Source organism: Echiichthys vipera, assembly GCF_963691815.1.
Source record: "Echiichthys vipera genome assembly, chromosome: 10".
Taxonomy (NCBI): domain Eukaryota; kingdom Metazoa; phylum Chordata; class Actinopteri; order Perciformes; family Trachinidae; genus Echiichthys; species Echiichthys vipera.
In genome coordinates, this window is record NC_139835.1 from 30797330 (window position 1) to 30812291 (window position 14962).

A 14962-nucleotide genomic window follows, 5' to 3' on the forward strand; every position below is an offset into this window, starting at 1 on the left:
TCAAACCTCAGCATTATTTTAAAACAACCTCCCAAAACCTGAAAGTCAACGTTGTCAACTTAATATTCTGGGTCGTGGTCGGATTGTTGTAAATAATGCTTTTGCATACACCCCCCCCCTTCTTCACGTGTATTTTAGCGGACCGGTTGCATTTCATCGGTCACCTGTCTTAAAAACGACGAGCTTAACAGCCGTCTAAAGCAACGCTTTACCGGTAGGTTTGTGACACAGAACCACCTGAGAAGCCGCCGTTGTTGGTTTGAACGAATAGTCCGTGGTGTTTTCTCTAAACCTCAACAAAAAAAGAAAGCTGCACAAATATAATTTCCCAATCATCTACACCAGGACTGGGCAATTCCAGTCCTAGAGAGCCACTGTCCTGCATGTTTTAGGTTTCTCCCTACCCTCAAACACCTGAGTCTAACACACCTGAGTCTAACACACGTGAGTCTAACACACGTGAGTCTGACAATAATCAAACTGTGACGAGCTTCAGCTGCTTGATAACGAGCAGAGCATTAGACTCAGGTGTGTCAGACTCAGGTGTTTGAGGGTAGGGAGAAACCTAAAACATGCAGGACAGTGGCCCTCCACGAGCAGGATTGCCCAGTCCTGATCTACACCGTGTTTAGAGAATAAAACAGTCGTGTTCACAAATTCTCGCGATAACACGAGATCACGGGTTGACGTCACACCTTTTTGCATGAAATATTGGGTTTTTTCGGAGCGATTGTGTCAAACATTGATCCCAAAGACGCTTCGAAGACAGTAGTAAAAAGGCACCAGAAAGCAGAGTAGCATCATAAATGAAACAAAAGGAGACAAGAATCAGTCAGAGCACCAAAACATTTCTGCATTCGTTTCATATAACAAAGATATTCTTATGTCTCATTAGGACAATTCAGAGGAAAATGACTTTAATGTTCAGAGGATGACTAATGCGTGCTGCTTTCAGGGGCACGAAGTCCACACAACGTCTAATTACGCTGCTTCAACTTGACCTCACAAACAGAAGTTTAGGTTTCCAGGAGTGAGGATGCAGCACTGCTGGAGCAGGGACGCCCCTTAAATGTGTCAGACAGCCCCCCCCCCCATCAGCGTCCACAGAAGAAGAGCCAATAAAAAGCTTCTGCTGACAGGATGACAGGCGGCGACAGCGCCGTGCCGCCGCTCACTGTCATTGTCTCCCTGTGTGAAGAGCGTGTGGCAGCCGAGCGACTCATCATTACGTGACGGCTTCAGGCGACACAGCGGTTTTACTATTCTGCTCTCGTCTCAGGAAACAGCCGGAAAACTTTGGCAGAAGTGTAAAACTTTGGCTGCACGTCTGAGAGACTTCCCACGCACCGCAGCAGGAGACACAGCTTCTGACTTTACAGTGGATTTTTTTTCCATGTTGCAGGCAGTCATGAGGTGGCAATACATCAGGGTGAATAGTTATTTTTATCTATATTAACCTTTATTTAAACAGAGACCCGGGGTGTCATTTGCAAGAGAGACGTGTTCAGGTCGGCAGCAGCAAAACACAAAGTGACAGACTGACTGAACACACAGGAGACACAACACACAACACACACAGTAAAACAGTACAAACTGCAAAGGGCAAAGAACAAGCGGGCCTGGAGGGGGGGGCAAGGACCCTAAAGCACGGGGCGCGGGACGGACCCATGGTGGGAGGGCGCCCTAAGTGGCCACGGACTCAGTGGGGACGACCTGAGCAGACGTAACACAGGGTAGAACAGCAGGAACCTTCTTTGTATTAGAAAAGGTTAAATGGTTTTACCTGCATTTACATTATTACAGATGTTATTTAGGTGATGGTGCATTCAGGTTCAAGGGGAAAAACGCACTTTTTCTGCAGTAGAAACCTTAAAAAGTCAAATTGTTGCATTCAACACTGAAGAATCCCACATGAGTCTGAAGTGTGAGTGCAGGTTCTGCAGCGGTACCTTCAGCCAGGGGTGGTTCAGAGCCTCGTACACGGTGATCCTCTCAGCGGGGTCCAGCATCAGCATGCGCCGCACCAGGTCCTTAGCGCTCTCCGAGATTTGGCCCCACTGCCGCGGATTCATCTGCGGACACACGCAAACTTGTCATGATTGGTCCTGTGGTCGTGTGGATGCAGCATCCAGGCGTGTGAGCTGCATCTCAGTCCGGCTGAGCTGAACCAATATCAGAAGGCCTGCCAACAAGCTGGATCCTAGACTGTGTCGTCTTGTTCCCGTCTCCAGCCCCCAGCACACACACCAATATACACACCACACACTTATATCAGGGAAACGTCGTCCACATGTACGCACCAGCATGAGTGTTGTCTGTGGGGGGCGCAGATATGGAACAGGACTGAGGATGATGGCGTTAAGGTGTCGCCCTAAAAAATCACCACCTATCAAACTCTATCTTATATAGATCTGTTTTCTCATGGACGACTGGGATGTATGTGCATGTCATGTATTAATTATGTATGTTCTGGTGCTGTTGCGTGCATTTACTCATCATTTCTGCTGACAGGTGGGAACTGTGTGTATGTGTGACTGTACCACTACCTCTCCATGAACCACGGGGTCCCCGCCTATTAGCTTTTCTAGCTTCCTGTTGGGCGACCCGTTCACTCTACCCAGTTAACTTTGTAATACCAAGTGTATTATATTATATCATGTTATGTTTAAAGTGGTGTTTGAGAATAAATGCAAATCAATCAATCGATCGATCTCAGAGCCGTCCACAGACTGACCGCAGACTGTCAGGAACGTGTTGAGTTTGATACGTGACGAGAGGTCGATGCTAATCCTTCTCCAACGCTAACATTAAGTGACGTGTCCTGATGCTAAAGGGAGCTAACGCTAGCTCATGTCGGGTATTCAGTCGTTAGTAACAAATCAGTAAGACGCCGAAAATCATGTTTGTGACTGGACGTTATTCAAGAGACGAGCTTTTTAATGAAAAAGTCATGAATTTAAATCAATAACATTGTAATTTTTGTCGTTTTTGTTTTTTATTACAGAAAATTGTTGAAATTTCTATTAAAAAAGTCATTATTCCTAAAAAAATTATAAAAAATAAAAAATAAGTCACAGTATTATGAGAATAAAGTTGTATTTTCTAAAAAATAAATTAAAATGATCTAAAAAAAAGTCCCAATATCAGGACAATGTGTCTCTTTTGTGTTTCTTTTTTTTTTTTTCTAAAATTGAGAACGAGGTTCATTCTTGAAATCTCATCTTTTTATTCCAAATAATCACCGTGATAAATAATAATAAATAACTAATAAACACCAAGCGTAAACCTCCAGGTCTGAGGAATGAAACAGGAAGTGACAAAAACGGCAGTTCCTCAAAACAATGAACTCTCCCTTTACCTTCAAACACCTTCTTATTAATTTGACTTATTTATTTTTAGGGATTTTTTCATGTCTCTCTATATGAAATGTGTCCAAACTCGTCCTTTCATGTGTGTTTATCGTGTTTGTTCCGTCTCATTTTGTATTATTGTGGTCGAACCGAGGGGAGACTTTCACATTTTGGACAATTAAGTTTGTTGTTATTATAATATATTTACATTTAATAGTGCTGATTTAAATGTTGTGCAGTAGCTGAGTCGTGCATTAAAGGCCTAACATGCACCTCCTACCAGTGGTGTGCACAGGGGGGGTGGGGGGTGCGTGCTGAAGTGCCCTCTACGGTGGCGAGGACGCGTTATATGGGTGCCCTTTTTCCACCTTTTCGCCCCTGCCCTATAAAAAGTCTGTGCACGCCACTGACTCTAAACCTACTAAAGTGCGGGGGCGTCCCTCTGCCACCGCTGCATGTGTGAAAACACACACCTCTGCTCTCTGAAGGAGCTCCTGACCTTGTATTTGCCCTTGCAGATGGCCTCGAACAGGCGCTCCTTGGTGCCGTAGAAGGGCAGGCAGCCGGACAGGAGGATGAAGAGGATGACTCCGCAGCCCCACACGTCCACGGGTTTACCGTACGGCTCCCTCTTCACCACCTCCGGGGCCATGAAGTGTGGCGTTCCTACCCGACCTGCGGGCACAGACGCAGAGTGGGTGAGGAACACACACGCTACACCACACTTTCACTCTACAGCACTTCTGTATTTGTTCCCATTTCTTTGCTGGACTGGAAAAAGGAAGTGTTGTGTTGTACTGTGGGTGACTTGAGTTGTTCCCTGCAGTTTTATTACACAATAGAGGAAACGGAGCTCGCTGTCGGCCTCTGAGCTGAAGAACCGGACACTTTTTCATGTCCAGCTTCAAAACAAAAAATCCATTTTCCTGTTTTTAATGTGCACAGTGAGACGGACTTTAGTCACTTTACAAAGAGTCAGAACTTTGTTTTGTTTCGTTCTTAACAGCCGTCTAAAGCGACGCACCGGATGGTTTGTGACACAGAACCACCTGAGAAGCCGCCGTTGTTGGTTTGAGCGAACAGTCGTGGTCGTCACACACACGCACACACCTGCAGACACGCAAACACGTTCCCTGAAGCCCGACCGCGTGGATTCTCGTGAGACGTCGTGAGATAAAAGCCGTCGTGCGACGTCCGATACGTTCTTCACTTTACAGCATTTTGACATTCGAATTAAAGTGAACTCTTCAAATTTCATTTCTAATGACTCTAAATCACCCGTAGGTGTGAATGGTTGTCTGTCTCTGTTCGTCTCTATGTGTCCTGTGATAGACTGGCGTCCTGTCCAGGGTGGACCCCGCATCACGCCCGATGTCAGCTGGGATCGGCTCCAGCCTCCCCACGACCCCGACAGGGACAAGAGGTTGAAGATGAATGAATTTCATCTACACCGCGTTCAGAGTATAAAACAGTTGTGGTTACGAATTCTCGTGATAACAGAAGCTGAAAGAGGCGAGGAACTCTTCAAGTGTCAAATTTTGAGTTACGATGAAACAGAACCTTTAAAGTTGTACTCCATCAGATTTGAGATGTGTTGTTTCTAGCGCCCTCTGTGGCGGTCAGACGGAACTGCAGCCTCCATCTTGTCACATTCATGGTCACTGTGTGTGTTGACTCTTTATTTATTTTTGCTCTTTTGTAAACTTTATTGAAACACATTCACCTCTCTACTTTCAGTCCGACCCCTATATGTTCCCCGCACACATACACACACACGCACACACACAGACACACACACACACACACACACAAACACACACATACACACACACACACACACACACACACGTTCCTATTACACTTCTTTCCTTACTACAAAAGCCAGAAGTTGGATGTTCCCAGTTTCCGATTACAAGTGAACGCAGCATAACTGTTAGTGACGCTGCTGACGGACCAACGCCTGTCAGCAGCGTCACTAACATGGCGGCTTATTTAAATCTAGAGAGGGAGCGTCTCCACAGACACAGATATCGGAATAATCAGCAAAAAAGTGCTTTCATTAGTGGGTCACATGATCGATCCCCATTGTTTTAACTCACTCTAGGATAGATATAAACTTAAAAGACAATTAAATAGCTAGAAATGTTACTTTTAAGTGTTATGGTAGTTTACATTTCCCTACACAACGAGTACTGATGTTTGTGGTATGTACGGCTGTGTTCACTGTACCTCCTGCCACCAGTCCCGACTCCCCGAGCTGGATGGCGACGCCGAACCCGCCCAACTTCACCGGAGCGGAGTTCTCTTTGGACGCCAGCAGCACACAGTGAGGCTGAGAGAGAGAGGAGAGAGAGGAGAGAGAGAGGAGAGAGAGGAGAGAGAGGAGAGAGAGAGGAGAGAGAGGAGAGAGAGAGGAGAGAGAGAGGAGAGAGAGGAGAGAGAGACACATGAAGTGATGCTCTAATGTACGCTAATTAAAGAGCGACACCCTCCTATAAATACCCAGAATCCCGTGTGAAAGACACACCCGACCCCGAAAACCACGACCTCACACACACAGACCCACAGTGCACTGCAGGAGGATCACAGGAGAGGATGACGGACGCTTTAGTCTTTGCTTCAGTGGGTTTTTGTTAGAAGCTGAATGAACTCAAGGAGAAATGAATCAACACCGTGTGGATGTTTTGTGAAACAGTGAAGATGTTAAAACGCTTTATTCCTGCAGGTGGGATCAACATTTACCTCAGCTGTGACTTCTCTGCTTTGTCTTCTTACGTCCTTTCACTCGCTCTCTTTGAATTCTCCTCATTTCAATCAAAGTCAAAACAAACAGACTGGAGAACAGTTTTCACCCCGCGGCTGTGACCTCCATCTCTGCAGCGTCTGTGCCTGAACCTGCTGCCAGACTCTCAACGCACTGACACTTTCTACCTTTTCAAAGACTAGTTTTCACCTGTAAGCTGATTTGTAACATGTTTTAGTTTCTGTTGTGTGTCTTTTAAATGTTTAAGGCCTGTTGTTGAAATGGATTCTTCACTAAAAGATCAACAAACAGGATCAGCTTTTCTTTTTCTCCGTGGTTTATTTTGCCAAAGCATTTTCCTCTGCAGGTGTTGGGTTCATTGATGACTCTAAATCACCCGTAGGTGTGAATGGTTGTCGGTCTCTGTTCGTCTCTATGTGTCCTGTGATAGACTGGCGTCCTGTCCAGGGTGGACCCCGCCTCACGCCCCATGTCAGCTGGGATCGGCTCCAGCCCCCCACGACCCCGACAGGGACAAGAGGCTGAAGATGAATGAATGAATGAATTTTCCTCTGCAGACAAAAATACGTTCACACAAAGTTAGAGTCTCGCAGGAATGACCACAAGCGAAATCTCGCACGGCCTTTTAGATCAGTGGTTCCCAACCATTTTCTTAAGGGACCCATATTTTTACCATTGTAAACTTTGGTCTGACCTGACAAAACTATGATTATGAATCACAAATATCCAAAATTCCCACAACAGGCCCTTTTCATACGGCAGCGCTCGGGGGTGAAAAAGACAAAATATTGATCTAAATGTTTGATCAGATGTGCCTTTCGTTTAGGCAAAGATGGCGTTTTACACATTCACACACCCATGAGCAACACGGGGAGCAAATCGGGGTTCAGTGTCTTGCCCAAGGACACTTCGACATGTGGACCGAACCGCCGATCTCTCGAATGGAGGGCAACCCACTCCTCCACTGAGCCACAGTCGCCCTGGCAGAGCTTCACAGCTCCACCTTCACACCTGACGTGCACACTACATCCAATTAACACAGTTTTGAGTCAGCGTGTGCATGCAGACTCCCCCCCAAAGACGCTCGTCTCAACGCAGAATAAAAAGTGAGAAGTGAGAGTTGCTTTAGAGATCGTCTTCGTCTAAACAGGACCTAAGTTCTCCCACTGAGAGCCGGCTGTAATCTCCTCATGCAATAAAGCTTCATTCATTAGCAACAGTCTTAAGAGTAGGTTCTGAAGCTGGAGACGCGCCAGAACCCAAGACGGTCCGGTTTGAGCCGTTTGAGCTCGTTTGAGTCCCGGCCTGGTCCTGGTCCAGTCCCAGCCTGGTTCTGGTCCTAGTCCAGTCCCAGCCTGGTCCTGGTCCTGGTCCTAGTCCAGTCCCAGCCTGGTCCTGGTCCTAGTCCAGTCCCAGCCTGGTCCTGGTCCTGGTCCTGGTCCAGCCTGGTCAGATGCGTACATGAACTGATGAAGCCTCTTGGATGAGAGGTGAAACGTCTTCCTGACAAAGAACCAAGTCCAGTTGCTTTGGACTGAAATTGCTTTGAGGAGAATCTCAATGAGTCTTTTTCGTGTTTAAATAAAGAAATCTATACTTCAAGGGCACCAGTGCGTTGTATTTGACCCTCAGATCGGTCTGCGGCAGAGAAGTTAGCGAGGCGACCGAACAAATCAGCGTTGGTTTTGAGGCTGAGTGACGCAACGAGAAGTGACTGTTCAGTGTAAACAACATGGCGCCCACATGGAGGAGTCAGGTTACACCTCTGCTTCATCTGGAGCTCAGCGCTGCCCAAGACGACTACGATTGGTTTAAAGAAATACAAACAGGCGAGAATGTCTTTCCCCCCGATCAGAATCATTCATTCATTCATCTTCAACCGCTTATCCCGGGGTCGGGAGCCAATCCCTGCTGACATCGGGCGTGAGGCGGGGTCCACCCTGGACAGGACGCCAGTCTATCACAGGACACATAGAGACGAACAGAGACAGACAACCATTCACACCTACGGGTGATTTAGAGTCATCAATGAACCGAACACCTGCACGTCTTTGGACTGTGGGAGGAAACCGGAGAACCCGGAGAAAACCCACGCAGACACGGGGACAACATGCAACTCCACACAGAAGGGCCCCAGCCGGGATTCAAACCAGGAACCCTCTCGCTGTGAGGCAACAGTGCTAACCACCACACCACCGTGTAGCCAGAATCAGAGTCGAGTGGCGAGTCTTCTCCGCGTAACTGTGAACACACCGGCTGTTAATAATAATGCCTCTGCTCGGACTCAAGGTCCCGTAATATGATGAAACGTGATTAACATTCCCGAGCAGGTGTATGATCCCTTGACCCTTTGCCTACAAATGTAGCCGGAGAGGTCGACAGCAGCTGATATAACATCCCTCAGGACGCCGTTTAAACCTGGCCTCGCTCTGCTGCGAAGGCCCCGCTCTAATTACGGTGAGGGCAGACGGGGCGCTGGTATTTTTGGGAGCTCCCTCAGCAGATACCTCCATGTTATAATCAGAGCCCGGAGAGGAAAAGCATATTGTGTGTGTGTACAAGTGGAGCGTGCTCTGTGATCCCCGCTGCATGCCCTCGTGCGTGTAATCAGCAGGTCTGCGTTAAGCCCTGCCCTGAGCTCTCTCTCTCTCTCTCTCTCTCTCAGCCCCGGGTGCTGCAGAGCGGCTCCGAGGGAAAAGAGGGGGGTTGACCACAGCTTAAAGTTTTCTCTGTACGAAATCACCACATTCTGCACTTCAGCGGTTCTCTGGATGCTCTCCACGGCGCCGCTCCGGAGGGCTTTCTCACAGAGAGGAGACAAAAGGAAAGTCCACGCAGGGCGACTCTCGTTTGAACTTTTGAATGTTCGTTTAACAGACAGCAGGAAGTTGAATCCACGACGACAGAGAGGAAAGGATCTGGGACTTTATGAGGACGGCACATTCATCACAGATCGTCTTTACTATAGATGAAAGTCAGGGAGGAACACACAGAGGAACAGGAGAGTGATACCACCCCGCAGCAGAGTGTGTACCAAAGAAGAAGAAGTTGTGTCTTTTTAAAATGGACTCCAAAGACGAGGTGAGTGTTTCAACTCTCTTTGAAGTTGCGACATCTCTTAGTTTGTCACACCGGCTGTAAGATAAGAGCTACACGCTGAGAGCAAAGCGAGAGCTCTTCCTTCTGTTACTGATCTGTGATAGGAACTGTCCGAGCGTGCACGGTTGTTGAGTTCTGTGCTTCTGCAAACTCATCCAACAGGAAGTTCAGAGTTATCTGCTGTTATATGTGATTGTTTAATGCTGATTCAGCGCTAACAGAGACTCTAACGTGCACGAAAGTGTCCGAAACGTCCTCATGTGAAGCATGAAACAGCTCATTTAGTTCCATTTTAATTACGTGACTACGATCACATACAAAACATGCAATAATAACAACACGACAGCTCGCTGCATGGACTAAACACAACAAATGTAGATAGATACATAGACGGGCAGTGGAACTACAACTCTGGCAGACACCGTTCTCTGCACATCATCGTGTTTACATTCTCACAGTCAAACCAAATGTGATACTCGTCTCCAGACGTCTGGGATTCTGCTGCTGTTCACCCTGAAGTCACAAACGCTCCGTCTGTACTTTTTGTTATTTATACAACACATACTTTTCCAGTGTAAACTGCTGTTTGATTCCCATCCATGAGCTCACTTCACCACTTCTGCGTGGACTGATATTCCAGCCTCTGTTCGCGGTCAGTTTAAAGCAGCTGAGCTGAGCGAGAGGTCAAACTAACCGGCACCTGCAGGACCATGGGGACGCATGTATGCTTGAGTTATGCATGACGTCATCAATGCGTGTGACGTGTTACGGCGTGATGACGTATAGGCAGCAAGAAGCATTCTCCGAGGCCCAGGTAGTGTGAGTACAAACGGGCCTGGAGGGGGGGACAAGGACCCTAAAGCACGGGGCACGGGACGGAGGCACAGTGGGTGTATTATACTAGTTTATTTAAGGTACTGAAGCACAGAAGGAAATCTGAGTGTAGACAAATGGTGATGTTTGTTAATTATTAACGAGCTGTCGTCGTTTGTTCTGGTTGTGTCGCGTACAAATGTGTGTTTCTTATGTCTAAGTGTGAATGTTGGACCATTGGAAGAATAGCCGATGCTGCCGCGGGTGCTAACGGTGATCCTTATAAAGAAAGAAAGAATGTACTCGGCTTGCATAACTCAAGCTTAAATGCGTCCCCCTGGTCCTGCAGGTACTAGTCCCGTGCCCCGTGCTTTAGGGTCCTTGTCCCCCCCTCCAGGCCCGTTTGTACTCACACTACCTGGGCCTCGGAGAATGCTTCTTGCTGCCTATACGTCATCACGCCGTAACACGTCACACGCATTGATGACGTCATGGCGATGCGTGGCTTTGTTTCCAGATCTTTCCGTAGACCTCGGAGTTTTTGTGCGTCTTGTCGACTGTTTTTGAATCTTTTCATCGACCAAATCTGCAGTAAACACTCCACCTCCGCATCACACCAACGTGAACCTTTCACCGCCATTGTTTGAAATGTCCGCGAATGGTCCCTCCTTCTTTTTTCTACGTCCCAACAGGCGCACAGGAAATGACCTCAGAACCGCCGTAGGCCTCGTGCTCGTACACGTGCGCACGCTCGTGCTCGTACACGTGCAAACGTGCTTTACTAAAGCCCACCTCTCCCAAACGGGCCGCAGTTATGCGTGGAGCAGTTGCACTCACACTGGTCAAACGTACAAGGTACGGGTTAGTTTGACCTCTCGCTCAGCTCAGCTGCTTTAAACTGTACTTCATTTCAGCGCAGTGACCGTAAATCCAGAATGCTTCAACTCTTCCAACAACAAAGAACGGTCAAAAATAATAAAAGCTGAACTCAAATCGTTATTGAAGCAAATCCAACCTTTGTTTTCTTCCCATTTTGCAGAACTGAGGATCAGAAACCATGACAAAAGACCTCTCCACCACCACGTCTGCCACACACACCCTCCAGACTCCAAACATCTCCCTGTTTCTCCTAAAGACCCCCGAGATGAACGTCACCACGCCGCCCCCATCGGCCTGTGGGGATTACGGCGCTCTGCAGAGCTCGTTGGCGGTGCTCTACACTGTAATCTTCGTGCTGGGTCTCGTCGGGAACCTTGTTGCTCTGTGGGTTTTCTTCTGTGTTCACTCGAAGAAAAACTCCGTGCGGGTGTTCCTCATAAACGTGGCTTTCGCGGACCTGCTGCTGGTGGTGTGTCTGCCGTTCAGGATACTCTACCACAGCCGCGGGAACGTCTGGACCCTGGGGCCCACGCTGTGTAAAGTCGTGGGCAACCTCTTCTACATGAACATGTACATCAGTGTCACGCTGCTGGGGTTCATCAGCGTGGACCGCTACTTAAAGATCCACCGAGGCGCAGGGGTGCAGCACAGACTGCAGTCCACGCGGAGGAGCGTCGCCCTCTGTGCCGTGGTCTGGATCGGGGCCTTGGCTTTGACTCTGGTGCTCCTGATGTCAAAGAACCATTCAGAGCTGGACAGGTTGGTGCCGACTGTTCACTGTTCCACACGTACGGTACTTTTGATTCGTACGTCATCCACGTATTTGTGACTGTAGAAGTGACGACCAGAGCAAAGGAGGAAGTCAGGTGACGTAGCATCAGAGCGCCAAAGTCCACGTAGGGAGGAGGGTCCAAAACCCAGGACTGTGACCTGGAGGACCGGGGGTTCAAGTCCTAGAAGAACTGAGACAAACCACCTTTATCTGATCTGAACCAAGTCCTTTAGAGACTAAACTTAACCGTCACCTTTAGAGACTAAACTTAACCATCACCTTTATGTACTAAACTTAACCGTCTCCTTTAGAGACTAAACTTAACCGTCTCCTTTAGAGACTAAACTTAACCGTCACCTTTAGAGACTAAACTTAACCGTCACCATTAGAGACTAAACTTAACCGTCACCTTTAGAGACTAAACTTAACCGTCACCTTTAGAGACTAAACTTAACCGTCTCCTTTAGAGACTAAACTTAACCGTCTCCTTTAGAGACTAAACTTAACCGTCAACATTAGAGACTAAACTTAACCTTCACCTTTAGAGACTAAACTTAACCGTCACCTTTAGTGACTAAACTTAACCGTCACCTTTAGAGACTAAACTTAACCGTCTCCTTTAGAGACTAAACTTAACCGTCTCCTTTAGAGACTAAACTTAACCGTCACCATTAGAGACTAAACTTAATCGTCACCTTTAGAGACTAAACTTAACCGTCACCTTTAGAGACTAAACTTAACCGTCTCCTTTAGAGACTAAACTTAACCGTCTCCTTTAGAGACTAAACTTAACCGTCTCCTTTAGAGACTAAACTTAACCGTCTCCTTTAGAGACTAAACTTAACCGTCACCATTAGAGACTAAACTTAACCGTCACCTTTAGAGACTAAACTTAACCGTCACCTTTAGTGACTAAACTTAACCGTCACCTTTAGAGACTAAACTTAACCGTCTCCTTTAGAGACTAAACTTAACCGTCTCCTTTAGAGACTAAACTTAACCGTCTCCTTTAGAGACTAAACTTAACCGTCTCCTTTAGAGACTAAACTTAACCGTATCAGTTTATATTTGTCTGACTGTTTCGATCCCTGATTGATTAATTGATTAACTGTTAAATGAATCAGAAACTATTTCCTGGTTTCAGTTTGAGCTGACGTGGCGTGTTTGCTGTTCGCAGGTGTTTCCACTATAAGGTGCTCCACAGTGCGAAGTGGAAAGCCTACATCAACATCTGCGTGCTGGGCGTCTTCTGGCTCGTCTTCGTCTCTCTGGTGGTGTCTTACGCAAAGATCGCCCTCAAGCTTCTGCGCACGTCCCAAGAGAAGCCGGACCTGCCCAACGCGTCCCGCTACACCCGGACCGCCAGGAAGTCCTTCTTCATCCTCTTTCTCTTCACCGTGTGTTTCGTCCCCTATCACGTGGTCAGGGTGTTCTACATAAGAACCCAGATCACCGACACGTCGTGTTTCTGGCGCGGCGTGGCCGACAAAGCCAACGAGGTGGCTCTGCTGTTTTCTGCCCTCAACAGCTGCCTGGATCCCGTCATGTACTTCCTGTTATCCTCTTCGGTGAGGAAGGAGGTGCTGCGCTTGGCGAGCAACGTGTTCTGCGTGCGAGACTTTGCCGGAGTCAGCGGGAGCAGCTCTACGGCCGAGGGGGACGGTAGGAACGAGAGGAGCGACAGAGGACGGGTGAACGTCTGCTTGAGAAGACATTTGGAAGAGAAGGCCGTTAGCGAGCGCAGCCAATCTGCGCTGAGACACATCAACGCCGAGCAGCAGGGGGGGGAGTAAGGTCTGTTTGGACCCCGGGAGGAGTCGCTGCTACTTTAGGGCGCACTCCCACTGTGCCTCCGTACCGTGCCTAAACAGGTTTCACGGCTAAAGTCTGGTTCCTTTGACCAGTGTGAGTGCAACCGTACCGCGTCTAGGAGCGGCACGCTTGCCGTCCACGGCCCGTTTGGGAGAGGTGGGCTTTAGTAAAGCACGTTTGCACATGTACGAGCACGAGCGTGCGCACGTGTACGAGCACGAGGCCTACGGCGGTTCTGAGGTCATTTCCTGTGCGCCTGTTGGGACGTAGAAAAAAGAAGGAGGGACCATGCGCGGACATTTCAAACAATGGCGGTGAAAGGTTCACGTTGGTGTGATGCGGAGGTGGAGTGTTTACTGCAGATTTGGTCGATGAAAAGATTCAAAAACAGTCGACAAGACGCACAAAAACTCCAAGGTCTACGGAAAGATCTGGAAACAAAGCCACGCATCGCCATGACGTCATCAATGCGTGTGACGTGTTACGGCGTGATGACGTATAGGCAGCAAGAAGCATTCTCCGAGGCCCAGGTAGTATGAGTACAAACGGGCCTGGAGGGGGGGACAAGGACCCTAAAGCACGGGGCACGGGACGGAGGAACAGTGGGAGTGCGCCCTCAGTGGCAGCTCGTGGAGATCCAGAAAGAATAAATACTGGGTCCAGGAGTCCTGACGGGATGACGCACCACACACTAGCTTCAACTGATTTCTCTTGTATGGCACCGATTAGCCGCTTGTTAGAGACACGTACAAGCTTCAATATTCACGTGTGTATTTACTGTCAAGTGTTGTATTTACTGACACAGCAAGAGGGTTCCTGGTTTGAATCCCGGCTGGGGCTCTTCTGTGTAGATTACATGTTGTCCCCGTGTCTGCGTGGGTTTTCTCCGGGTTCTCCGGTTTCCTCCCACAGTCCAAAGACGTGCAGGTGTTCGGTTCATTGATGACTCTAAATCACCCGGAGGTGTGAATGGTTGTCTGTCTCTGTTCGTCCGGGAGAAAACCCACGCAGACACGGGGAAAACATGCAAACTCCACACAGAAGGGCCCTAGCCGGGATTCAAACCAGGAACCCTCTCGCTGTGAGGCGACAGTGCTAACCACCACTCCACCGTGTCAGTCTTTTTTAATAAACTCTGGGTTCTCTTACTCCGTTGTTGGTGCTTTGTTGTGTGTGTAGGGACTTTTCTCATGCTGCTGCAGAGGTTTGGTTTCAGCAGTATTAGTGGTTAAAAAAGACCTTTGAATGCACCGCCCCGAGCTAATCACTGTTAGCATCTCTCCGGGAATTCTCTATACACGGTTGATCAAAAAAACACTGTCTCCATGAATTATTGGATGTTTCATGGCAATAAGACCCTGGCGTCCATCTTTAGGCCGGACCAACGTGGTGGGAACTACATAATCTCAAATCTGAGGTGAAGTGCTGCTGAAATAAGAAGCACAGACCAACGTGTGACCATCAGAGGAGCAG

At 48.1% G+C, this 14962-nt stretch overlaps 2 protein-coding genes across 8 annotated transcripts in view; one reads left to right on the forward strand and one right to left on the reverse strand.

Moving 5' to 3' along the window:
* Positions 1-14962, reverse strand: part of caska (calcium/calmodulin-dependent serine protein kinase a) — a 125079-nt gene that overhangs the window by 39138 nt on the left and 70979 nt on the right. For all 7 annotated transcript variants that reach the window (XM_083921789.1, XM_083921787.1, XM_083921785.1 and 4 more), the window contains exons 6-8: positions 5580-5682; positions 3850-4025; positions 1950-2072 (exon numbers count right to left, since the gene is read on the reverse strand). In XM_083921789.1, the coding sequence (XP_083777915.1) occupies positions 1950-2072; positions 3850-4025; positions 5580-5682 (402 nt within the window). The remainder of the gene's footprint in view (positions 1-1949; positions 2073-3849; positions 4026-5579; positions 5683-14962) is intronic.
* gpr34b (G protein-coupled receptor 34b) lies at positions 9084-13508 on the forward strand. Its single transcript, XM_083921805.1, has 3 exons — positions 9084-9195; positions 11066-11664; positions 12855-13508. The coding sequence occupies exons 2-3, from the start codon at positions 11084-11086 to the stop codon at positions 13468-13470; spliced, it is 1197 nt and encodes a 398-aa protein (XP_083777931.1). The 5' UTR covers positions 9084-9195; positions 11066-11083; the 3' UTR covers positions 13471-13508.

Excerpts from the sequence above, each read along its gene's own strand:
- gpr34b (XM_083921805.1), top strand. The coding sequence starts at position 11,084 with ATGACAAAAGACCTCTCCACCACCACGTCTGCCACACACACCCTCCAG. Across the intron at positions 11,665-12,854 it reads AACCATTCAGAGCTGGACAG|GTGTTTCCACTATAAGGTGC; the intron begins GTTGGTGCCGAC and ends TGCTGTTCGCAG.